The following is a 24744-nucleotide window of genomic DNA, read 5'->3' on the forward strand; positions in this document are numbered from 1 at the left end:
CTGCGTCCAGCCTACCATCTCCAATTTATAGGGGAAGAAAGTAGAGCAATTTTTTTTTTTTTTGAGATGGAGTTCAGCTCTTGTTACCCAGGCTGGAGTGCAATGGCACGATCTCGGCTCACCACAACCTCCGCCTCCTAGGTTCAGGCAATTCTCCTGCCTCAGCCTCCTGAGTAGCTGGGATTACAGGCACGCACCACCATGCCCAGCTAATTTTTTGTATTTTTAGTAGAGACGGGGTTTCACCATGTTGACCAGGATGGTCTCGATCTCTTGACCTCGTGATCCGCCCACCTCGGCCTCCCAAAGTGCTGGGATTACAGGCTCGAGCCACCACGCCCGGCCTTAGAACAACTATTATTCCTATTTTTCAAATGGGGAAAATGAGGACAATATTATTATCCCTATTTTATGGATGAAGAAACTGAGACCTAGAAAGGCAGTTATTTGCCTAAATCATAGGGCAAGTTCATTGTAGCTGGACTGGAACCTAAATGTTCTGTCACAGCCTCCAGCTTTTTCCTGAAAATAAAAGGTCTTCCTAATACATTGGGGTCAATCTTCCATGCTGTACTACATAGGCAATGGGAATGGTTCACAGAAGTCACTTATTAAAGAGTTGGAAAGCAGATCTGATTTTTTCCTTCTATTCCAGTACCACCTTCAATGGGGATTTATAAAACATTCATATCCATTACCTTACTTGATCTCCTAACTACTTTCTTAGGTGGACAGGGCAGGTCCTATCATTCTTATTTTACAATTGCAGAAACTGAGGCTCAGAGAGGTGAAGGGACTTTATTAAAGTCATGCACTGCATGAGTAGCAAGGCCTGGATAAGAAGCTAAGTCCTTGGACTTGTGACCCAGACTTTCCTCCATGACTCCATGCTGCCTCTCCTTTCGAAATTGCACAACAGATACTTTTACAGTAACAGCTGGGCTTTTCAACTTGGACACTGTCTAAGTGAGACTTTCCTGGAGTGGCTTTGAAAAGACTAACTCTCCCTATTGAGGTTAATAAGGGATAAATTAAAAGAAAAGAAAAAAAAAAAAAGACTGACTGAGAAAGGGTTTCTCTACTTTGACTATGAACCTTTCTTTTTTGGGGGTGTTAGGAGATAGGGTCTCTTTCTTTTTTTCTTTTTTTTTTTGAGACAGAGTCTCACTCTGTCGCCCAGGCTGAAGTGCAGTGGCATGATCTCAGCTCACTGCAACCTCCGCCACCCAGGTTGAAGCGATTCTCCTGCCTCAGCCTCCTGAGTATCTGGGATTACAAGTGTGTGTCACCACACCCAGCTAATTTTTGTATTATTAGTAGAGATAGGGTTTCACTATGTTGGCCAGGCTGGTCTCAAACTCCTGACTTCAGGTGACCTGCCCGCCTCAGCCTCCGAAAGTGCTGGGATTATATGCTTGGCCATGGGTCTCACTCTTTCACCCAAGCTAGGGTACAGTGGTGTGATCATAGCTCACTGCAGCCTCAAACCCCTGGCCTCAAGTGATCTTTCTGTTTCAGCCTCCTGAGTAGCTAGGTCTATGGGTGTGTGCCACTACACTTAGCTAATTTTTAATTTTTTTAGAGTTGGGGGGTGGTCTCACTGTGTTGCCCAACTGGTCTCGAACTCCTGGCCTCAAATGATCCTCCTGCCTTGGCCTCCTGAAGTGCTGAGATTACAGGCATGAGTCATCTCGCCTGGCTAATGAACATTTCTTGATGAGCTATAGGAAGAGAGTTTATTACTGTGGCTTTTTTCCTGCAGTGTTTTAGCCTTAGACGTACCGTCTACAAAGCCACTTGAAAATGAGATGCACATCCGTCTGGTATTGCTGAGGTACTCAAGGTTAGAGTTTTAGTCCTGCTTCCATCCACCCCCAATTAATCATCTTATCACAAAGATCTTTAGTGAAGAATGAATTCTAGGATGCCTGGACAATGAAACCCAGTTTGGCTTGTTCTGTCAAAGAAAAGCCAAGCATACCATTTCATTAAAAAGGAGCCATGTTGTCTCAATGGGCAAGTCTTCACTAGAAAAATTGCCGGAATTGAGAAAACCCACATTTGCTGTGAATAATCACTAACTCCCCCATCTGTAGACCCATGTGACTCTCATTAAAGCATTACTCACATCTAGGCCTGTCCACACTAGAATGTTATAGCCATCAAAGAATTTCCTAAGGCATGGAATTACAGACTTCCAATGTCCAACAGACCCTCAGATCCACAAAGTTTGACCTTCCTTACTCACGCTAGTCTTGAAATCTAGCCACAGCCTCCTCCTGGGGCTTGGAGGTTTTGGCCATTTCTATGATGTTCAGAGAAAGCTAGGTGAATCTGCTTTGTATTTCTTCCACAGAGTGGCTGAGAGGATCTCAGAGCATTTCAGGACTAGGGGAACAGCGTGAAAGCAGGTCTGGCAATTGGGGGCCAGGCTTTGATCTTCACGTCAGGCCTGGAAGATCACCATGCCTCTCACCCTGTTTACACTTTCCCATCAGGACTGTACAAACAGTTCCTCAGGGGTGGTAGCAGGTCAAGACTCTGACACATGCCCTGAGGAGTCAACATCTTCTGCAGATTGAGATGTGGAAGGCGCTGCAGAACTCTGCTGTTGTGCATTCCTTATTGAAAACATGAAAAGGGCACTAGAGTTAAAGCTGGAGGAGCCACTTTGTCCTTGCTTTGCTGTGTGACCTGAATTTTTCTGAAAATCACTCTCTTCATCTGCAGAATGAGAATCATTGTTCCTGCCCTGTCTACCTCAACAGGGTAGTTGTGGGGAATCAAGGGAGAGCCTATATGTGAGGCACTTTATAATTTGTGAAATGCTAATAAATACAAGGAACGGCTGGGTTTTGTAGCAGTAGGGACAGAGATCAATCCTAGACGAATTCAATGGACTTGGTTTGGAGGTTTGGCTCCAAAACAGCACTGTACAGCCGGGACTATGAAGCATCATCCTCTGAGTCATTTGTCTGCTGGTCTAGGTAAAACTTTTAGATGCCACAGGTGGGCGGGCAGCAGGTAATTGCATCTCAAAAGGTATTTATTGAGCGCCCACTCTGTACATGCTTGCTTTGGATGGTAATTGGGAAGCGCTTGTTCACACATGGACTTTTAATGAAACGGATGGAGCCAACCACCAGCTACTGAAAGACAGGAATCGTAGCCTGGGGGTTGGTGGGGGTGCTGAGTGTTGAGCCCTCAAATAAGCCCATGAAGGACCCACATCTTGACTCCAGCATTCCCTGCCCGACTGGGGAGCCAGGCGTCCCCAGTGAGAGGCTTTGTCTTCCTCTATGGTTTTCAACTGAGAACAACTTTGTCCACACCTCAAGGGGACAGCTGGCCGTATCCGGAGACATTTTTGGTCGTCACAACCAGGGTGGGAGAGCTACCAGCACCTGATGTGTAGAGGCTGGTAATGGCGCTAAACACCCTACAACAGACAGGACGGCTTCCCACAACAAAATATCTGGGCTTCATTGAAGTTTGAAAGTAGAACAGGGCTTCTCAACCTCAGCACTGTTTTGGTTAAGCTCTAATCTCTTTAAAATTTGAGCCTGGATGATTATTTTTTTAAAGCTAAGCACAAAAATGTATATTCATAGGAATAACTTATTTTTAAACAGAGCAAAATTTTTGTTTGGTAAAAAGACATAACAAAATTTACCATCTTAACAATTTTTAAGTCTATAGTTTATCAGTGTTAAGTATATTCACATCGTTGTGAGGCAATCTTGAATGAGGGTTTGTTTTTGACTGATTGCTATTATTCAATACTCAACATGTACTAGTGCTAGGAACAGTCATAGGATGTGAAAGTGAGACACAGTGCCTGGTTTCAAGGAACTGTGTGGAAAGGAAGATACATGTGCACAGACACAGAGCTGATACCATGCAGAGCAGAAGCTGCATGAGGGCTATTGCAATATATGACAAGATTTTAATGGGTGGAAAAAAATTACTGGCATGGGCTGTTCAGAGAAGTCTTCCTGGAAGAGGGAAGTGTCAGACTGATGCTGATGATGAGTAGACTCAGCTCAGCAAAGAGAAAAGGAAAAGCAACTGGCTGGTTGCTAAGCAGATCAGACTTGGGCTGAAATGGTCAGTCTTCTTACTGGATCAGTCCAATTTAAGTTTCAGGACCAGAATTATTGAGTATGTGCACTGGGAGTAGGAACCACTAATCATTAGTCGTTCCTCCCATTCTACAACATACTGATGCACTATGATATCTTCTAATAAATGTTAATTTCTTTCTCTCTTTGAGTTAAAGGAGTGCAAGCGCTTTGTTTTATTTTTAAAATTTTTACTTTTTTTGTGTGTGACAGGATCTCACTCTGTCACCTAGGCTGGAGTGCAGTGGCATGATCACAGCTCATTGCAACCTCTGCCTCCCAAGCTTAAGCAATCCTCCCACCTCAGTCTCCCTAGTGCTGGGACCACAGGCATGTGCTACCCCATCCAGCTGATTTTTAAATATTTTGTAGAGACAGGGACCCACTGTGTTGCCCAGGCTGGTCTTGAACTCTTGGATCCAAGCAATCCTGCCACCTCAGCCTCCCAAAGTGCTGGAATTACAGGTATGTGCCACCACACCTGGCTAGCTTTGTTTCCCACAAGAAACTTCCATTGCACAGCTAGGTAGACTGATAATTAACTTGCTCAAGATTACAAAGATTGTAAATAGGGAAGTAGTTAGCAAACTTAAGACTATAGGCACCTTTTTCTAATCAGCGGTTCCTCCCATTCTAGGACATGCTGATGCATATCACAGAAAAATTCACATCAAGCTTTCTGCTTTCAGTATCAGGGTCCAAATATCTCCTTGAGTCAGCCTGACATGGCATTATCAGCTGCTTACTAAACACTTTCTGCAGAATTATATTCTTAAGAAGCAGCTGAAATGTTCGTGCATTTCCTAAATGTACAAACAAGCACCTTTAAAATATGGAGATGGATGAGAAAAGTAATAATTCTGCAGCAGTGGTACTCCTTCTGAGTAATCTGCCTTTGCAATGTGCAGTGTGAGGTTGCCTGGTCCATCTTCAGACATTGTGAAACCTTCTCCCCAGAAGTGACATCACTGCTGACGCTGAAGATATTTAAAGCAGGGAGCAAACCAATAGGAAGACATGTGACTGTGACAAAGATGAGGGATGAGATGTGATCGATAAAGCTTTTCAACTCAAACTTCACTCATTCTATAAATAAAACAGCCTAAAATAGACTCGAGGGATTATTTTGCTTCCTAGAAATAAAATTCACCAGTGCTCAGTACAAGGCCTAGAATATAATATGCTCAGCGAGTGTTTGTTAAAATATGGAATAATTCTGAATCCTATGTCCAGCTGCTCCCACTCCTGCTGCAGAGAGTAGCCTGTGGTTTGTCATTTCCAAATCTCCAGGGAGAAGGGACCCAGGAGCCTGCTTTGTGGACGTGTTCTGGGAGGGAAAAAAGGCATGGTCCTCCGTGCTCTGCATGCTCAGCAGGGAGTTAAACATTGGAAAGGAACAGTTTCTAGCCCCCAGGGTTCCTGAATGGTTCTTGTCTTCTGTAGTTCGGGATATACTCCTGGGATCATTTGCATGTACCTGCTTTTCTAGATCCATCTACGTCTCCTACAATAACAACAAAACAACAGAAATTCCTGAGGTATTACCCATCAGAAAAGACAGAAAACCTCTGTAGCCTGGCAACTTGAGAAGCCCCAGCCAAGATGCCCCACAACTCTACCCCACTTCAATAAGCTGATTTAACTCAGAAAAAGTGTATATATGGTGCTGGCCTCTCCAAGAAGGTTATTTCATTTGGGTAAAGTAGTTTTTGTTTTTGTTGTTGTTTTGAGACAGAGTCCTGGAGTGAGCAGTGGTGTAACCTGGCTCACTGCAACCTCTGCCTCTTGGGTTCAAGCGATTCTTGTGTCTCAACCTCCCAAGTAGCTGAGACTATAGGCATCTGCCACCACACCTGGCTAATTTTTGAATTTTTAGTAGAAATGAGATTTCTCCATGTTGGCCAGGATGGTCTCGATCTCTTGACCTCATGATCCACCCACCTCAGCCTCCCAAAGTGCTGGGATTACAAGTGTGAGCCCTGCCAATTGTTGTTGTTTAAAATGGCTGTCTGGTGTGTCTCTTGGACACAATTTTTACCTGCCAGGTTCCTACTTTCTTTCCCTGACTCTAAGCATCTCCTGCTAGTCAGTCGTTCTGTGTAACTCTGCTCTTTGAGGGAATGTATTATCACCCTGACAGTAGCAGATTCAACCAAATTACTCCTTGAGCTCTCCGGTTCTTGGAGGCAGGAAGCATCCAACAGGATTCCTGGTCCCAGCCACCTTGCACTCCACACTGTGGAGCATTTTGGTTAAGCCCAGTTGCTTTGGAGTTCAGTGACTTTGGTGGAAATCTAGGCTCTACCATCACCCAATTATTTACCTATTTGAACCTTTCACTTCTATAACAGTAGTTATTTTGTGGGATTAGATGAGAATGCTCATAAAGTACTGATCAGGCACTATATATCTGGTGCATAGTAAGTGTTCAGTAAATGGTAGCTACTTATTATTATTATATTGCTCGGTATATAGCCTTTCCCTACTCACCAAGATGTGTTTGTTTTGAAATACCTCCTAGCTGGCTTCTCTCCCAGAGTTTTCTTTGAGAACAATGAGAGTTTTAATCACATTTTCATCCTGAATGAACCAAATCCTAATCCTTCCATGGTTTGTGTGTGAGTATGTGTATTTTTTAACTGAAGTACAAACTCAAGAAGCAGTTTTCACACTCCTTCCCTCTGGTCAACATCCAGTAGACATTTTTGGGATTAGAAGCTAATACATCATATTAGAGACTAAAATACAAAATCTTCTAAAGTGGTAGAGACCACATGGGTGGGAGATCTTTTATACTTGAAAATTTTCCAAGACTGCCCAGTGCCATTTCAGTGCAGTTATACTCATAGCCACACTTCTCTGTTGACAGAAACCCTTTAAAATTTTCCCCCCAATTTTTTCAGTATCAGACACCCATGGTCTTTCTGAACTCCAGTCTCAGGCCAACTGCCCCACCATGCAATACACATCAGCCTCTTCCTCTCTTGGTTACCAATTAGAAATGGGTAATGATTAAGTGTTTTGACTGTGGAATCATCTTAGTTATCAGTGGTGTAATCCTAGAAAATTAGTTATCAGCTCTGTGACTCAATTTCCCAATTTTTTTTTTTTGAGACAGAGTTTTGCTCTTGTTGTCTAGGCTGGAGTACAATGGCGTGATCTTGGCTCACTGCAACCAAGATCACTTCTCCTTCCCAGGTTCAAGCAATTATCCTGCTTCGGCCTCCCGAGTAGCTGGGATTACAAGCATGCACCACCACACCTGGCTAATTTTGTATTTTTAGTAGAGATGAGGTTTCTCCATGTTGTTCAGGCTGGTCTCAAACTCCTGACCTCAGTTGATCCACCCACCTTAGCCTCCCAAAGTGCTGGGATTACAGGTGTGAGGCACCATGCCTGGCCTAATTTCCCCATTTTTAACATACAGATAATCACAATAAGTACTTTCTTAAGATTGTTGTGAGGATTGAATAAAATAACATATGCAAAGAGCTTACAGCTCAAGAATTGGCATTTATGCCAGGTGCAGTGGGTCACGCCTATAATCCCAGAACTTTGGAAAGCCGAGGTGGGCGGATCACTTGAGGTCAGGAGTTTGAAGACCATCCTGGCCAAAATGGTGAAACCCCATCTTTGCTAAAAATACAAAAATGAGCTGGGCATGGTGGCTCACACCTGTAATCCCAGCTACTCAGGAGGCTGAGGCAGAATAATCTCTTGAACCTGGTGAGGGGGCGGTTGCAGTCAACCGAGATTGCACCACTGCACTCCAGCTTGGGAGACAGAGTGAGACTCTGTCTCAAAAAAAAAAAACAAAAAACAAAAAAAAAAAAACTGGCATTTAGTAAGAGCTCAATAAATACTATTTTAAAAAATCACATTAGTTGGGAGATAGTGGTCTAGTAGCTAGACTGTCTGCAGTATTGTTCTTTTTTTTTTTTTTTTTTTTTTTTGAGATGGGGTTTTGCTCTTGTTTCCCAGGCTGGAGTGCAATGGAGAGATCTTGGTTCACCAAAACCTCCACCTCCCGAGTTCAAGCGATTCTCTCCCTCAGCCTCCCGAATAGCTGGGATTACAGGCATGTGCCACCATGCCCAACTAATTTTGTATTTTTAGTAGAGACAGGGTTTCTCCATGTTGGTCAGGCTGGTCTCAAACTCCTGACCTCAGGTGATCCACCTGACTCAGCCTCCCAAAGTGCTGGGATTACAGGTGTGAACCACTGTGCCCAGCTCTCCAGTATTGTTCTGTAGCAAATATACCGAGATCCCTCATAAACATAAATTGTGCTGAAAACAAAATTATCTGACATTATATACTTTTTAGTTTTATTATTACAATTCTTCAACTAGCTTCAACTTTGTTAAATTAGGTTTAGCTTAAAGCTGCCTCCTTACATATTTTAAATTCCACTTAAAAGTTTCTCCATATGTAGTGAAAGGTAACTAATAGGATGTGTAAATAGACTGTAACCTACTTTTTTACCATTCACTGAGTTTCAGCCAATCAAAGGCAGCCAACTGTCCAACCCATATTGAAATAAGGCAAACACAGAGCTGTAACCAATCCAGCTGTTTCTGTACCTTACTTCCATTTCCTGTACATCACTTGCCTTTTTCTGCCCATAAATCTTCTTCAACCATGAGGTTGCCCCAGAAAACTCTGAACCTGTTTTGGCTCAGGAGGGTGCCTGATTCACGAATTGTTCTTGGCTCAATTAAACTCCGTTAAATTTAATTTGTTTAAGGTTTTCCTTTTATTGCCTTCAAGACATAGATTCTTGTTACATACCCGTATATGTGACTGGTATAAAGTACTTAAATGGCCAGGAACTCTGTGGTGGTTCTAACGTGGCTGGAAAGAACACTGGTCCATAAAGGAAAGGTGTGCATGTGCAGGAATGAATTCGAGCATGGTCTGTGCTGGCCAGATGCCCCTCAGGCTCACCCCAAGTCTTCCTGTAATTGTACTGGGAATATTACTTTCTTCTACTCCCAGCTGACTGCCCAGCTCCCCACTAATCTGGGAACCTTCCTCACTGGGAACACAACATTAATTGCTATAAAATGAATATTCATTCATCTATAAAGAAAATTGCCTGAACCCAGGAGGCGGAGGTTGCGGTGAGCCGAGATCGCGCCATTGCACTCCAGCCTGGGTAACAAGAGCGAAACTCCGTCTCAAAAAAAAAAAAAAAAAAAAAAAAAAAAAGAATAAAGACCTCTGTCCAGATTCTAAAAGAAAACACTCCTTTAGGAGATAAAAGTAGTGGAGAATAATGCTTATGAGCATGATTCAGGATTCAGACAAGCTCTGGGTTTGAATCCCAGCTCCAGTACTTTTCAGTTGTGTGACCTTCAGCAAAGTTGCTTTCCTCTTTGAGCCTCTATTTCCTTATCTGGAGGAAGAGATTAAATAAAGTGCCTACCAAATAAGTTATTGTGAGTGACAAATAAGTTCAGGTATGTTAGATAATTGGATGAGTGCCTGGCATACACTAAGTGTTTAATAAACCCAGCTATTAGCAGTAGCTTTGTAGCCAGGCATAGTAGCAGGGGCCGGTAATCCCAGGTACTCAGGAGACTGAGGCAGAAGAATTGCTTGAACCGTTCAGGTATGTTAGATAATTGGATGAGTGTCTGGCATACACTAAGTGTTTAATAAACCCAGCTATTAGCAGTAGCTTTGTAGCCAGGCATAGTAGTAGGTGCCGGTAATCCCAGGTACTCAGGAGACTGAGGCAGAAGAATTGCTTGAACCGGGGAGGTGGAGGTTGCAGTGAGCTGAGATCGTGCCAATTGCACTCCAGCCTGGGCGACAGAATGAGACTCTGTCTCAAAACAAAAACAAAAACAAAAAGGCAGTAGTTTGGTATCATCAATAAATTAACTTCTGTATTTTCCTTCACACCTTCTTTCACTTTGGGAGGACTCCACACTCATGGTGCAATCTATGTTAATATGCTGCCAACAGGTTTCCTTAGCCAAGTACAGGGAGAGCAAAAACCTGGCTAGGTTAGGGCAAGCATGATGTTAAAAGATTAAAATGGGCCAACCTAACTGTCCAGGTTGATAAAACTATTTCTAGCTTAAAGATTTTCAAGCCAGGTTCCCAGTAGCCCTGCAGATAAATGTTTTTCATTCAGATTTTTGTCCTAGAGTCTGTTAAATTCAACACTTATTTGAGTAATTATTCCTTATGCTAAACACTAAAGATTCAGAAACGTATAAGACACTTTTTTTTTTTTTTTTTAAGAGGCAAGGTCATGTTGGGCACAGTGGCTCACACCTGTAACCCCAACACTTTGGGAGGCCGAGGCAGGAGGATTGCTTGAATCCAGGAGTTGATCAGCCTGGGCAACACTGGGAGACCCTGTCTCTACAAAAAATTAACAATAATTAAAAAAAAGAGCCAGGTGTGGTGGTGAGTGCCTGTAGTCTCAGCTACTTGGGAGGCTGAGGTGGGAGAACTGCTTTTGAGGATGCAGTGAGCTATAAATGTACCACTGTACTCCAGCTTGGCTTGTTATCCAGTGAGATCTTGTCTCAAAAATCACGCCTGTAATCCCAGCACTTTGGGAAGCTGTGGTGGGCAGATCACGAGGTTAAGAGATTGAGACCCTCTTGGTCAACATGGTGAAACCCTGTTTCTACTAAAAATGCAAAAATTAGCCAGGCGTGGGGCATGTGCCTGTAGTCCCAGCTACTTAAGAGGCTGAGGCAGGAGAATCCCTTAAACCCAGGAGGTAGAGGTTGCAGTGAGCCGAGATCGCACCACTGCACTCCAGCCTGGGTGACAGAGCAAGACTCCGTCTCAAAAAAAAAAAAAAAAAAAAAAAGGAGATGAGGTCTTGTTCTGTCACCCAGGCTGGCCTCAAATTCCTGGACTCAACTGATCAAGTAAGTAAGCACCACCACACCTGGCTCAATTTTTCTCTTGGTTCTTTTTTTTTAAGGACACAATCTTTGATCAAAGAAATAACAGTTTAGTCATTATGCTTTTACCTAAGAAAACTCCCAGAATCAGCTTCCCTACTTCATCTTCTCAAATCCTTCAAGATGCTTCTTAATCTTCTTCTTAGTGAGAACCTCTCTCTCCTTGCTTCCCACCATTCACCTAATTTCGCCCTTCTTTAGCTCTTACACAAATAACCCATGTCATTAGTTTTCAATGTTCTCTGTTTAGTAAATATGCATCTCATCTTCCCAGTCAGGTTATAAGGATCTCTCTGGCGTGGGTCTTCTATTAATTAATTGTATATTTCTATAACACCTACAATTCTGTTATCCCTACTTTCAATCATCCATAATGATCGTGAATAAAATTTTATGAAACATGTAGTTTAAATTTTCCCTCTAAGTCAGTTCGGTATGACAGAGATAGATTTAGGGCAAATGAGGCCAGGTGCGGTGGCTCACGCCTGTAATCCTAGTACTTTGGGAGGCCAAGGCGGGTGAATTACGAGGTCAGGAATTCGAGACCAGCCTGGCCAACATGGTGAAACCCCATCTCTATTAAAAATACAAAAAGAAAAAATTAGCTGGGTGTGGTGGTGGGCACCTGTAATCCCAGCTACTTGGGAGGTGGAGGTTGCAGTGAGCCTCCAGTCTGGGCAACAGAGTCAGACTCCATCTCAAAAAAAAAAAAAAAAAAAAAAAAGACCAGGCACGGTGGCTCACACCTGTAATCCAAGCACTTTGGAGACCAAGGCGGGTGGATCACCTGAGGTCAGGAGTTCAAGACCAGCATGACCAACATGGTGAAACCCTGTCTTTATTTAAAAAAAAAAAAAAAAAAAAATTGAAAAAAAATAAAAAATAAAAAAGATTTGGGGGCAGGGCATGGTGGCTCATGCTTGTAATCACAGCACTTTGGGAGGCCAAGGCGAGAGGATTGCTTGAGCACAGGAGTTGGAGACCAGTCTGGGCAACATAGTGAGAACCTGTTTCTACAAGAAAAAATTTAAAATTAGCCAGGTATAGTGGTGCATGCCTGTGGTCACAGCTACTGGGGAGGCTGAGGCAGAAGGATCACTTGAGCCCAGGAGTTCGAGGCTGCAGTGATGCAATAAGCATGCCACAGAAACAACACAGCAAGACCCTGCCTCAAAAAAAAAAAAAAAGAAAAGAAAGATTTGGTACAAATGTTACTTTTCCATGCCATATCACCTGATTCACTTAGAAAATTTCCTTTCTCTTTTTGCCTTTTAGTTCTCTTTTTTTCTGCAGTGTTGACATTGAACACCATATCCCTGAAATCTACACAGAAATGCCATTTCTATTTTTGCATTTGGTCTTGAAAACACTTGAATCATGATCATCCACTGAGAAACTTCTCTAGAAGAGAAAAGGGCAGTTCCTCAGCACATCTGTGACTCAACAGCCTCGAAGGAGGGGAAGCAGAAAGGATTTTGTCCTCCATGTCATCTTAAAGGGGAAATTTGCGTCTAGCTTGAGTTGGGGTAGAATAGTGCCTATTGACTCTGCGAGGATTCTCACACTTTGCAAAAACATCTCAATTTCTCTGAAATGACATATTTGGAATCTCAAATTTTCACCACAGAGCACCAGAGTTGCCATTCTTGTTACTGTAATGCCACCAAGGGTAGCTTTGAGATTATTCCCACATTGAAATACCATCCATAAGGTTGTAGACAAATCAGTAGTAACATATACCCACAGAAATTGTACTTATTATACCTGAACACTCCCATTTCTTCATAGTCTTAGAAAAAGATGTGAAAGGAAGAGACAAAAACATCAGTATATAGGAAAATACCCTTTACCCTTGAATACCTGAACCTACATTGGGAAGGGTGAGCCAGGCTAAGGCAGGAAGAAAGAGGTTTAATTGTGCTTGTGTGCACATCTGTGTATAAGTCAGAACCTTCCTAGAGGGAGGAAAATGCTTAATTCTGTCAGTCAAATTGGTGAAAGAGGTATTGGGCTCTGGGCTATTCACAGAGCTTAAATTGGCTTGTGCTATACATACTGAATACTTGGCTGTTCTCAGTTTTTTTGAGCAATCGAGACAAAGTAAAGAAGAGGCCAAAAAAAAAAAAAAAAAAAAAAAAGAATGTCATGAGAAAAAGTAGAGAGATTCAGATCATGACTCTCCTTTTTCTTATAAGGTTATCTTTCTTATAACTGCAGATAGTCTGGAAAACTTCCCAGAGTCAGAGAATCACATAAAACAGGATTCCAGGGGGTGGGAGGAGTTGAGGGATGAGATTCCATTTTGAAAAGAGACTCAAGGGAGTTTGGTCACTGAAGTTCCGGGTGAAGAGGTGAAGAGGATTATCTGAATACTGTACTGATTTTATTTGATTTCAAGCGTGTTCTCCAGTGTCACTATTGCTCAGATGCCAAAATATCTCTGAGCTACTGCATGGAACATGGCGTCAGCCAGAGAAACTGGTTCAGGGGCACTAGGACACAATGAGCTTTCACAAAGGAACTCTGGAGAGATGATAGAAGCATTTCTATGCCTGATTGTCCTGTGCCCCTTTTTCTGGGAAGAAAGTAAAGCCCTCTACCAAAGAGAGCGGAACAAATTCTCACTCTGAAGTGAGGGCAGGAATAGTGAGCTATTGCCTGCCATCCATCTCCAACATTTCTCTGGAAAGAGGATGGGCTGCCTGGAGACGAAGCTGTGTTTGGGACCCCTGACCTGCCAAGTGCCGTCAGGGGGTCTTAGTGGCCTGCACTGGCATTCTTGGGGCCACCAGGTTCCCCCACCTTCATTGCCTCCCAGATGGGACACACGTTTTACCCATCAGTTCCTCCTCAACTCCACATTCTACTGCAAACTCCACACTTACCGAGAGGCACAATCTGTCCCCTCTTTTCTTTCATAACTTCCCCATCTGTGAAATGGGAATAACAGCCCTGTCATAGCTACTTCCCACAGTAAAAGTGCTGCATGTGATGGAAAAAGCTCAAATAAAAAGGCAGGGCATTGCAGTTGCTATTTTTAATACCCATCCCACAGTTTAACTTAACATAAAACAGCAAAATATGCTACCAAATATGCCTTAAAAGCCTGTACTCAGCCTGGAAAGAGTAGCTGCATACAAACTTGTCGAGGTCCCTTAGTCCCACCTTAAACCTATTGAGCCAGAACCTCCAAGTGTACAGACCAGGACCTGTATTTTTAAGGAGTTCCCAGGCAATGCTAATCATCAGCTGGGTTTCTGACCACGATTTGCTCCATTCCATGAACACTGGGCAGTCTTTGCCTGGTTTGGAGGAAGAGATGTATGACATGTTTCCTAAACCTCTCAAACTTGACCAGTGGAGATGGGTTACAGCTCAGGTGACTGACAATTCTTTTCCAAGGAATAGGAAGAACAATACTGCTTTCGAAGGGTTAAGATCTCACAGGAGCACCACCAGAGAGGGAGAGGAGGGGTCGGTGGGAAGGAATGGAACTCACCTACGATGATACCACAGGCACTGACCAATCCGATCTCTTTCTTCAGGGCTACTCCGCCCCCTCCGGAACCGGCCTCGGGGCTGGCGTCCGACTCGCCCCCACCTGGGTGTTTCTTTTCGGTGCTGTTTCGGTGCCTGGCTCCTTCTTCCATCCTTCTCGGTAAGATTGCAACCTCCAAAAGCTGCCTCCCTTTTAAATGCGTATGCGTGTAAATAAATTGGGATAGAGCTTTGAATTAAAACGTTCTTTTCCGAAATAGGGACCACACTTACCCTCTAAACAAGGTAAGTAGATAAAAGAGAAAACGAAAAATATTCCTACTCCGTATTCACACTTTCTGGTCACTCGTGTTTACAAACAAGAAAAGTGTTGCTAAAAAAAAAAAAAAAAAAAAAAAAAAAAAAGGCCAGGGGAGACATACATTTAAATATAAAAATAGAACTGTGCCAGCGACTCGGGCTGGAAATCTGCTGAAAGGGATGTGTCTTCAGAAACCAGGATGGTTCTGCTCTGTGCACCAGGCAGTGGCTTATTTCAGACTCTTCAAAAAGAGAGCCTGGATTTCCCTTCAGCTCTCCCCCTAAGAAAACAGGAGATTGCCTTTACCTCCCCCTAGTTTTTTCTTTTATGATGAAGACAAAAGTTGTTTTCCTTAACTGTAGGAAAAAAGAGCAATCCTCAGGTACTTTTTTCTCTTCTAGAAAAACAAACTGCGACCTGACAGTGTTGCTTTAGATCTGGTTTCCACCTGCTCTGGGTTTCCTTTCCCTGCCCCGTCTTCTGCTTCCGCCTTTGCCAGATGTCCTCTTCTTTCTCGCTGGTCTTCGTGCCCTTGTTTTCCTCTTTTCGATCCCGTCCTACGGCACTGCCGGCCCCATCCCTCTGGGTTTCGGCAGAGTGGCTCCTCCACACACTAACGTGCTTCTCTTTAGCGAGGGGTTTTATTCGCCGGCCGAGGCTCCGCCCCCGCCTCCTCTGCTCCCCTCCATCCTCAGTCCCGTCTCCTCCCTCCTCTGCAATGTAAATATTAGCACAGAGCCCCCAAACACCACTGAGAAAATGGACGAAATTATTTCTTTTTGCAATCGTCTCTGGCTTTCTCCATCTTTCTCCTTGTAACCAAGTGGAAGTAAACTCCTTCCACGACAACTGTTCCGGGAGAGCTCATTAGCTAGTATAATGTTACAGCTCATACAGCATCTGTGAACTTTATAAATAAGGGAACAGTTGTGCAGATATTTTTAATGCCATCTGAAATAAACTAGCCGATGTGTTAAAGTATTTAAGACTGGGTCATTTGAGAATACGGGAGAGAACGTTAAAGGGACATCATCTTGGAGTTTCCTAAACATAGGAAGAATCGATGGGTGAGGGAGGGAAATGGAAGGAATTAACAATGGGAAAAAGGTTCTTTTAGTGTAATTGTGAACTCTGAAGAGTACAGAAGAAACAAAACCGCCAGGCGCGTTGGCTCACAACTGTAATCCCAACACTTTGGGAGGCCGAGGGGGGAGGATCACGTAAGTGCAGGAGTTTGAGACCTGCCTGTGCAACATAGCAAAACCCCGTCTACCAAAATTTAAAAATTAGCCGGGTGCAGTGGTACAGGCCTGCAGTCTCAGCTACTCAGGAGGCTGAGGCTGGAGGATTGCTTAAGCCCAGGAAGTCAAGGCTGCAATGAGCTATGATGGCGCCACTGCCCTCCAGCCTGGTAGGCAGAGCAAGACCGTGTCTCAAAAACAAAACAAAACAAAAAGAAAGACAAACAAACAAACAAAAAACACATGCACACATGAAAAAGAAAAAAAAAATCACCAGCTCTTATTTAGAGCTGACTGAAACATGAAAAAAATTACTCGAACTCTGGTCCTGCAACTTCAAATATTTTTTCACTTACAAGCTATTTGAAAAGCACACATGGGGAATTATCAGTACATTGGCGATCATAAAACAGACTCGTTGATGTTAGAATAACTAGCTTATTCTAGTTATTATAGAATATATACCTCCATTTGAAATTATACCTCCACTTGCCTGAAGAATTTCACTCAGAAACTGCCTTAAGGAGAGAGCAGTGATGTCTATTTATAATTGCAAAGTATTTCAAAAAAACAGCATGAAGCAATATAGTGGGCAACACTATAAGTTAAAAATAAAGTTATTTTTAGCCTTATTAAATATGTTATGCAAAATTATTTAATTTTAAAGTAGGTCTAAAAAATAAAATTCCCCCAAACTGACCCCTAAGTACAGAAATTTGGCCTCACTTTCTGGAAAATGTTCCAAAAGATTTTGGGTTTTAAGGAAAATAAACACTTAATTCCTTAAAATGAGGTTGGTTGAGCTGTCATAACACAAGCCTTTTTAATGGGGTAAAGTCCAGTCAGCAATCATCTGCCCCCTTGATCACTCAGCAAGTATTCAGAGGTTTCAAAGGTTGGGAGGAACTTCCTCTCCTTCTCCTTTTGCTAGTTCAAGATACAGCAAATTGAAAGCCTCAGCAAAAAAAAAAAAAAAAAAAAAAAAAAGAAAAAAGAAAAGGGTGGGGTGGGGGGAGGAGTAGGGTATAAATGATTAAAAAAAAGAAAAAGAAGAAGAAGAAAAGAAAACAGACAAGGCAGGGAATATATAGCACAAAACTCCATGGGAGGGAATGAGTCATGGGAAATGAAAAAATGAATTTGCCTCTAGCCTTTCCTGACAACCTTAGAAAGCACTGAGGGAAAATTTGATGGATTCATTTGGAAGCATTCAGATTTGAAGACTTCTGTTCAGATTTCAACATCACCGTATAAAACAAATAATGTTTCTGCTTCTCAAACCTGAGTTCTTTCAGTAATGTTCGGTAGTTCTAATTTAAATGATGCATACTTAATGTGGGATAAAACATGAATGTGATGAATTTGAGGTCTCTTGCCAAAACCGGTGCAAACTGACAACAATATGGCAAGCTTTAGCCCTCTCAAATTATGAACTAAGAAGCTAAGGGGGTTATGGGATCAGATACATTCTTGGAATACAGTAGTATCAGATGCACACATTGGAAAGGAAGATTTGTTAAGATTAGTATTTCTATTCTTTAGCACTTGGAATTTATGAGTGGCTTATTACTGTCTACTACTGGTGCAATATAATATCTAGGAAAAGGGCTGGGCATGGTGGCTTATGCCTATAATTCTAACACTTTGGGAGGCCAAGGCAGGTGGAGTGCTTGAGCTCAGGAGTTCAAGACCAGCCTGGGCAATATGGTGAAACGTCATCTCTTCAAAAACAACAAAAATTAGCCAGATGTATTGGCTACTGTAGTCCCAGCTACTCAGGAGGCTGAGGTGGGAGGATCACGTGAGCCAGGGAGGTTGAGGCTACAGTGAGCCAAGATCACACCATTGTACTCCAGCCTGGGTGACAGGGTGAGATCCCGTCTTAAAAAAACAAACAAACCAAACCAAAACAAACAAACAAAGCTAGGAAAGGAATCTCCCCATCTTCAAAGTGATCAAATATTTATATTAAGTGCCTCTCTTTAGGTTTGAATCCTTTTGTGACATAAACTCTTAAGTGTGTCGCGACTAACATTGAGCAAGAGAGACAGAAAAAAGCCTGGTGTAACACGTTGACAAAAATCTGTAAAAAATTACAAACTAATGTTTATTAAATTTTGAGCATTCTTTTTTCATAACTCTTCTGCATTTGCCTTTTTGTTTTTATTCTACTCTCTACATTTGAATAGTGCTTTGCAGTCTACAAATGGTTTTCTGAACAATATCTTTCTCATTTTTTCCTCCTTATTACTGTTTATTACTGGTGCAATATAATATCTAGGAAAGGGGCTGGGCATGATGGCTCATGCCTGTAATTATAGCACTTCCCTGAGGAAGTATCTTGGGCAGATGAGGCAGTTATTTTAAAGATTTTAAAAATTAGAAACCTGAGGCTCAGAGAAATGTTTTATCTGAGATCAAATACAAGACAGTCTATTCAAGGGCAAATGGGAGATCAATGGTTTACCCTAAGCACTTTTTCAGGATGCTATAGCTACTGGTCAAAGCCTCAACTTCTTTTACCTGATGGTTGGTTGGTATCTTAACTGTGCCTTTTAGAGACTCACCTTGATGCTAGCACTTACCTGCTCAGTGAGACCCACAGGACTTCACCTGGGCACCCCCAACATTTGTCAGCCCCTTTACACAATCCTCAGTATGGCCATATCCCGAGTACTTAGTACAGCTCTGTTTCCAATATTGGAGCCACTGTTCAGTTGTTTTGTATGCTTCAGATAGGAAGACATTGATCCCTTTAGGGAAAATTGTAGATGAAACGGCTGTTTTCTTACAAACATGGATTTAGAAAGAGAAAGGCTGTGCGTGGCTGACACCTACTGGACAGAAAAGGTTATGGCATGGGGACATGCTGCTTGTAATCGTTAAAATGCACACACACAAACCCAATGCAGTCATGTTCTAATATTCCCCTACCACACCCCCTATCTTGTTTTAGAGACAGGGTCTCACTCTGTCACCCAGTCTGAAGTGTAGTGATGCAATCACAGCTCACAGCAGCCTCGAACTCCTGGGCTTAAGTGACCCCCTCTCTCTCTCTCTCTCTCTCTCTCTGTTTTTTAAACCAGGTCTCGCTGACACACAGGTTGGAGTGCAGTGATGTGACCACAGCTCATTGCAGCCTTCCAAGTAGCTGGGGCTACAGGCTTGCGCCACCACTCCTGGCTTAATATTCCCTTTCTGAAACAAGTTACACATGTCTGTTAATGCAAAGGAATTAGAGCACAAAGCTCATCCACTCCATTCCTGAATTTTTCCCTGGATCCAATAGATAGCACTTTATTCTTGCTTTTTGTAACAGAGCTGTGAAGTCTGAGGTTATCAGTGAAGGACCCAAATCTCTCCCTGGACTCAACTCACACTCCATGCTCTCACCCCACTCTTCTTCTCGTATCTATGTGCCCCATACCTATGAACTTTAGTTTGAAGCAGAAGGGAACCCTGCTTTAAAATAAAGCTAACTTTCTTCCTAGTGTCCCAGGGATGACTGCCTATGGTCAATTAGACGGGAGCTTCCTGAGCCAGTAGTTTTAGAAACCTTTATTTCATTAGAAAATGAAAAGCAGATAAAAATTAATGAGAAAAGAACAACAACAACAACAAAAAAGTAAAAAGAAAAGGCCAAAATAGGTCAGGAAGAAAGAAGGATGAAATGAGGAGACTTGGTCAGTTATTAAGCCTTTTTAGTGTATGCTCTGTTTGCCTTTTGGGCATATTCATAAGTTCAAAGGAAGTTGTGTCTTCTAGGGTTTATGCAGTCCTGAGAATTTGGATGCAGCAGTCCCTGCTTTGTTATGATGGTTAATTAATTCAGCTCTTCTGGAGATAATGATGAATCCTTGCTCTGACACCAGAGACAAAAATTCCAGCAGATTATTCCTCTGTCTGCTGCACTTGGTGGGATTCCATCGAGCCAGCCCAGCACCAGTGGGAAAGAAATAAAGAGGCACTCCCTGTGGCGGACAAGATCTCCGCATTAGCAAGATCTCCACATTAGTAAGATCTCCACATTTTCTTGATTACTTTGCTGGGCCCAATCTGTCATGGGGCCTTAACAGTCTTCTTTCTAAGGATTTAAGTGACTCTGGTTTTGAGTACTTAAATAAAAAAACTTCAATTTCCTAACTGGTTTTCATTATGTTTAACAAAAATGAGGGCTCATATCTCTTTTTTTTTTTTTTTTTTGAGACCTGGTCTCAGTCTATCACACAGGTTGGAGTGCAGTGGTGTGACTACAGCTCACTGCAACCTCGAAATTCTGGGTTCAAGTGATCCTCCTGCCTCAGCCTCCCAAGGAGTTGGGACTACAGGTGCACACCACCATTCCTGGCTAATTAAAAAAAAATTTTTAGTAGAGATGATGTCTTACTATGTTGTCCAGCCTGGTCACAAAGTCCTAGCCTGAAGCGATCCTCCAGCCTCAGCCTCCCAAAGTGCTGGGATGACAGTTGTGAGCCACCATGCTGGGCCTCAGGTTTTTTAAGTTGTAGAAGACAAGTTTCCTGAGGGCAAAGATCTGTTTTGTTCACTGCTATAACCCTAGACCCTAAAATGGTACCTGGCACTCAATAAATATGATTGATTGAATGAATGTATAAGTAAGTGTTGATGTACATTATGCATAATACATAAAATAATTACCAACTGACTCCTTGATATACCAACTAATTGTAGCAAGATGTAGCCCTTGGTGCCTGTACATGGGCTGGACCACAGAAAGAGAAGAAAAAGACAATCAAGGTTTTGACTTTGAAGATTAGTTTATATAGAGCACAGATCTCAAGCAGGCCCTTAACACTGCCAGCAAGTCTACCACCATCTTGTAGTTAACTGACCTTTCCACTTACCTGCTCCTCTCTTCAAACCAATAAATACCACACCCCAAATCTTCACTTCTAGTTGACATTTTTGACTATTGTTTCGTGGAGAAAATGGGAATTAATTAGCATAAGAGAACTTCCCCATGCTCCATTTACTATCTCTGTCAATCTCCCTGTAGCTTTCCCCATATACTCCGCCTTCCCTCCCATTGAAATGAATGTGCTCTTTGTGTTCTGTATCTCTCCTATTTGTACACTACCTTCCCTGTCCTATCTCCCTGCTCAGGGACTTTGCTCTTGAAATTATTCCCTTCTCTCTTGCATCATCAGTTTTTCACTGTCTTTTGGATTATTTCTATCAGCATACAAATGTGCTGTAATAACTCCTGCTGAAAAATAAGCAGGCTGGACTGGGGGGCTCACATCTGTAATCACAGCACTTTGAGAGGCCAAGGCAGAAGGATCACTTGAGTCCAGGAATTTAAGACCAGCCTGGACAACATAGCAAGATCTCGTCTCTACTGAAAAAAAAAAAAATTAGCTGGGCGTGGTGGTGCATGCCTGTAGTACCAGCAACTCAGCAGGCTGACATGGGAGGATTGCTTGAGCCACGGGGTTGGGGCTGCAGTGAGCCATGTTCATGCCACTGCACTTCAGCCTGATAATTTCTTTTCCTTTTCCATCATTCATCAGATATTTACTAAGCACCTTTCTCTCTCTCGTTCTCTTTTTGGCCAGGGGTGGTGGTTCACGCCTGTAACTTTGGGAGTTAGGGAGGCAAAGGCAGGTGGATCACAAGGTCAGGAGATCGAGACCATCCTGGCCAACATGGTGAAACCCCGTCTCTACTAAAAATACAAAAATTAGCCAAGCGTGGTGGCGGGTGCCTGTAATTCCAGCTACTCGGGAAGCTGAAGCAGGAAAATTACTTGAACCCGGGAGATGGAGGTTGTAGTGAGTCGAGATTGTGCCACTGTACTCCAGCCTGGGCGACAGAGCGAGACTCCGTCTGAAAAAAAAAGTGATTCGTCTCTCAATAGTTAAGAGATTTGATTTGAAGCTACAGCTAACAGGGGTTGGCTGGCAAACCAAATGTAGGATATGTGAGAAAAAGATAAGTCAAGGTTGACACCAAGATATTTGTCCTGACCAACTAGTGTCATTTACTAAAGTAGAGAATACTGGGCAAAAATCAGATTTGGAGGGGGAAGCATGCACTCTCTTTTTGGGCTTGAGGTGCCTATTAAACACTCAAAACAGAGACATCAATTAGGTGGTTAGATAGCTGACTCTAGAGTTTATTCAAGAGGTTAGGATTGGATCTATAAATTTGGAAAATCTCAGTGTAGACCTGCTACTCAAAGCCATGGGACTGGATATCATTCAGCTAGAGAGGGAGGCCAGAGAAGAGAAGAGATTGGGGAAAGAAAAGGATCCAGCCAGGAGCCTAAAAAGAGACAAATGAGGTTGGGGGGAGCCAGGAGAGTGGGTGCTCCTGAGCCATTAGCTGGCCACATGCTGCTGTAAGATCAGTAAGATGAAGACTGAAAAATGATCTCTAGATTGGACTATATCGGTGGTCCAATTAAAAGGCTAGCTGTTTGTGACCTTGACAAGAATGGATTCCATGAGGTGATGGGAACAAAAGCTTTGAGGCAGTAAATTCAAGCACCAATGGAGATGAGGAAGTTGAGATGGGAGCAGGGAAGTTGGGTGGTAGCTGAAAGGAATGTAGCATCAAAGGAAGTTCTGTTCATTTTGTTATAGATTTTGAGATGAGATCTCACTCTGTTGCACAGGCTGGAGTGCAGTGGCATGAACATGGCTCACTGCAGCCCCAACCCCGTGGCTCAAGCAATCCTCCCATGTCAGTTTTACATTGCTAGGCTAATCACTTCTTCCCATCTCCACTGCTGCCACCCTGGTTCATCACCACTTCACCATCAGCTCTCACCCTAGCTGTTTCAATAGACTTCTCATTGGTCTCCCTATTTCCGCAATGTTCTCCTACATTTTATTCTCTACACAGTAGCCAGAATGATCCTTTGTAATCACAGATCAGGTTATGTCCCTCCCCTGTTCAAAACCCTCCAATGCTGCCCGCCACAGCTAACTAGAATCAAACCTGAAGGTCTTGGTGGCAACTTGGACTTCATATCCTTCCCTTCTTCCTTTCATCTGGTCCTCCAGTCTCATAGGCCTCCTTCCTAGTCCTTGAACACTAAGCTCTGCCTCAGGGCTTGGTAGTAGCGTGAGCCTCTGTTAGTTGGGTTCAGTCTTCCTGCAGACGGTCTTCGGGCATCCTGGCTTTCTTATATCATGCACATCCCTCTGCAAACATCACTTCCTCATAGGGAGCTTCTCTGACCACCCAAAAGAAGATCCGTCTCAGGCCAGGCACAGTGGCTCACTCCTGTAATCCCAGCACTTTGGGAAGCCGAGGTGGGTGGATCACCTGAGGTTAGGAGTTCAAGACCAGCTGGCCAACATGGTGAAACCCACCTCTACTAAAAATAGAAAAATTATCCAGGTGTGGTGGCAGCATGTGTCTGTAGTCCCAGCTACTTGGGAGGCTGAGGCAGAAGAATCGTTTGAACCCAGGAGGCGGAGGTGGTAGTGTGCTGAGATCGCACTCCAGCCTGGGCGACAAAGTGAGACCCTGTCTCAAAAAAACAACAAAAAAAGTCTACTCCATCCCATCACCTGTACCTTGCCTTTTATAGTATCTGTCACTATTTAACATTAATGTTTGTTTGCTTGCTTGTTTGTTCTTTGTTTGCCTTTCCTATTAAAATGTAAGCTCTGAATTATCGATATTGTTAATTGGGTTTTTTTGGGAGTAATGATACTAAAAAAGTTGGCCGAGTGTGGTGGCTCAAGCCTGTAATCCCAGCACTTTGGGAGGCTGAGGCGGGTGGATCACGAGGTCGAGAGATCGAGACCATCCTGGTCAACATGGTGAAACACCATCTCTACTAAAAATACAAAAAATTAGCTGGACATGGTGGCGCGTGCCTGTAATCCCAGCTACTCAGGAGGCTGAGGCAGGAGAATTGCCTGAATCCAGGAGGCGGAGGTTGCGGTGAGCTGAGATCGCACTATTGCACTCCAGCCTGGGTAACAAGAGCGAAACTCCGTCTCAAAAAAAAAAAAAAAAAAGTTTTATCTTTTAGAGATAAATCCCAATATGTTTATGGGTGAAATAATCTGACATCTTGGATTTGTTTCAAATAATACAGGGGGAAGGATAGAGGGAAGGATAGGTTACCAGTTGAAAAAGGCTGAGTTTATATTGTTTAAGTGGGGTGATGAGTAATAATTCATTAGACTATCTTCTTTTGTATGTGTTTAAATTTTTCTGTAATAAAAACATAAATAAAACCTTTGCTTGTTTCTTTATCATTATTTCCCTAAGGCTGAGAACAGTTCTTGGCATGTAGAAGGCACTCAACAAATACATATTTATTTGATATTCATTGTATAGTGAATCTTTAGGAGAGTAAGGGCATATTTTCAAGATAAATTTTATTTAATTACTGCAAATTATTGGAAATCTAAATTCTTGTTTCCAAAGAAGGATTTTACAGAATCTGCCCTTTCAGGTCATGCATTCAAGAATATTCTAATTACGGGAATGCCAGAAACGATAGTCAGTAATTTGTTGATAGCTATGCCTTTATGCCTTTAATTATCTTCATAAGACCAATTTTTAAAAATATAGCTTTATTTATTTTACTTCTTTTTCACCAAATCATAATAATCAACTGTATTCTCCTGTATGAGAAATGTGTGACAAAGTTTGGGAGAAAA

The 24744-nt window shown here is 42.7% G+C and overlaps 2 protein-coding genes across 3 annotated transcripts in view; both read right to left on the bottom strand.

The window, feature by feature from the left end:
* Window positions 1-15510, bottom strand: part of SLC7A8 (solute carrier family 7 member 8) — a 65496-nt gene extending 49986 nt beyond the window's left edge. Inside the window, exons 1-2 of one of the 2 annotated variants that reach the window (XM_010335045.2) lie at window positions 15162-15510; window positions 14556-14744 (exon numbers count right to left, since the gene is read on the bottom strand). In XM_010335045.2, coding sequence (XP_010333347.1) covers window positions 14556-14706 — 151 coding nt within the window. In that variant the 5' untranslated portion in view covers window positions 14707-14744; window positions 15162-15510. Of the gene's footprint in view, window positions 1-14555 lie in introns of both variants that reach the window. The other variant, XM_003924314.4, reaches the window with a different exon arrangement.
* Window positions 1-24744, bottom strand: part of LOC101027939 (myosin-6) — a 251421-nt gene that overhangs the window by 28669 nt on the left and 198008 nt on the right. The window lies entirely within an intron of this gene.

This window comes from Saimiri boliviensis, chromosome 2 (genome assembly GCF_048565385.1).
Source record: "Saimiri boliviensis isolate mSaiBol1 chromosome 2, mSaiBol1.pri, whole genome shotgun sequence".
NCBI lineage: Eukaryota > Metazoa > Chordata > Mammalia > Primates > Cebidae > Saimiri > Saimiri boliviensis.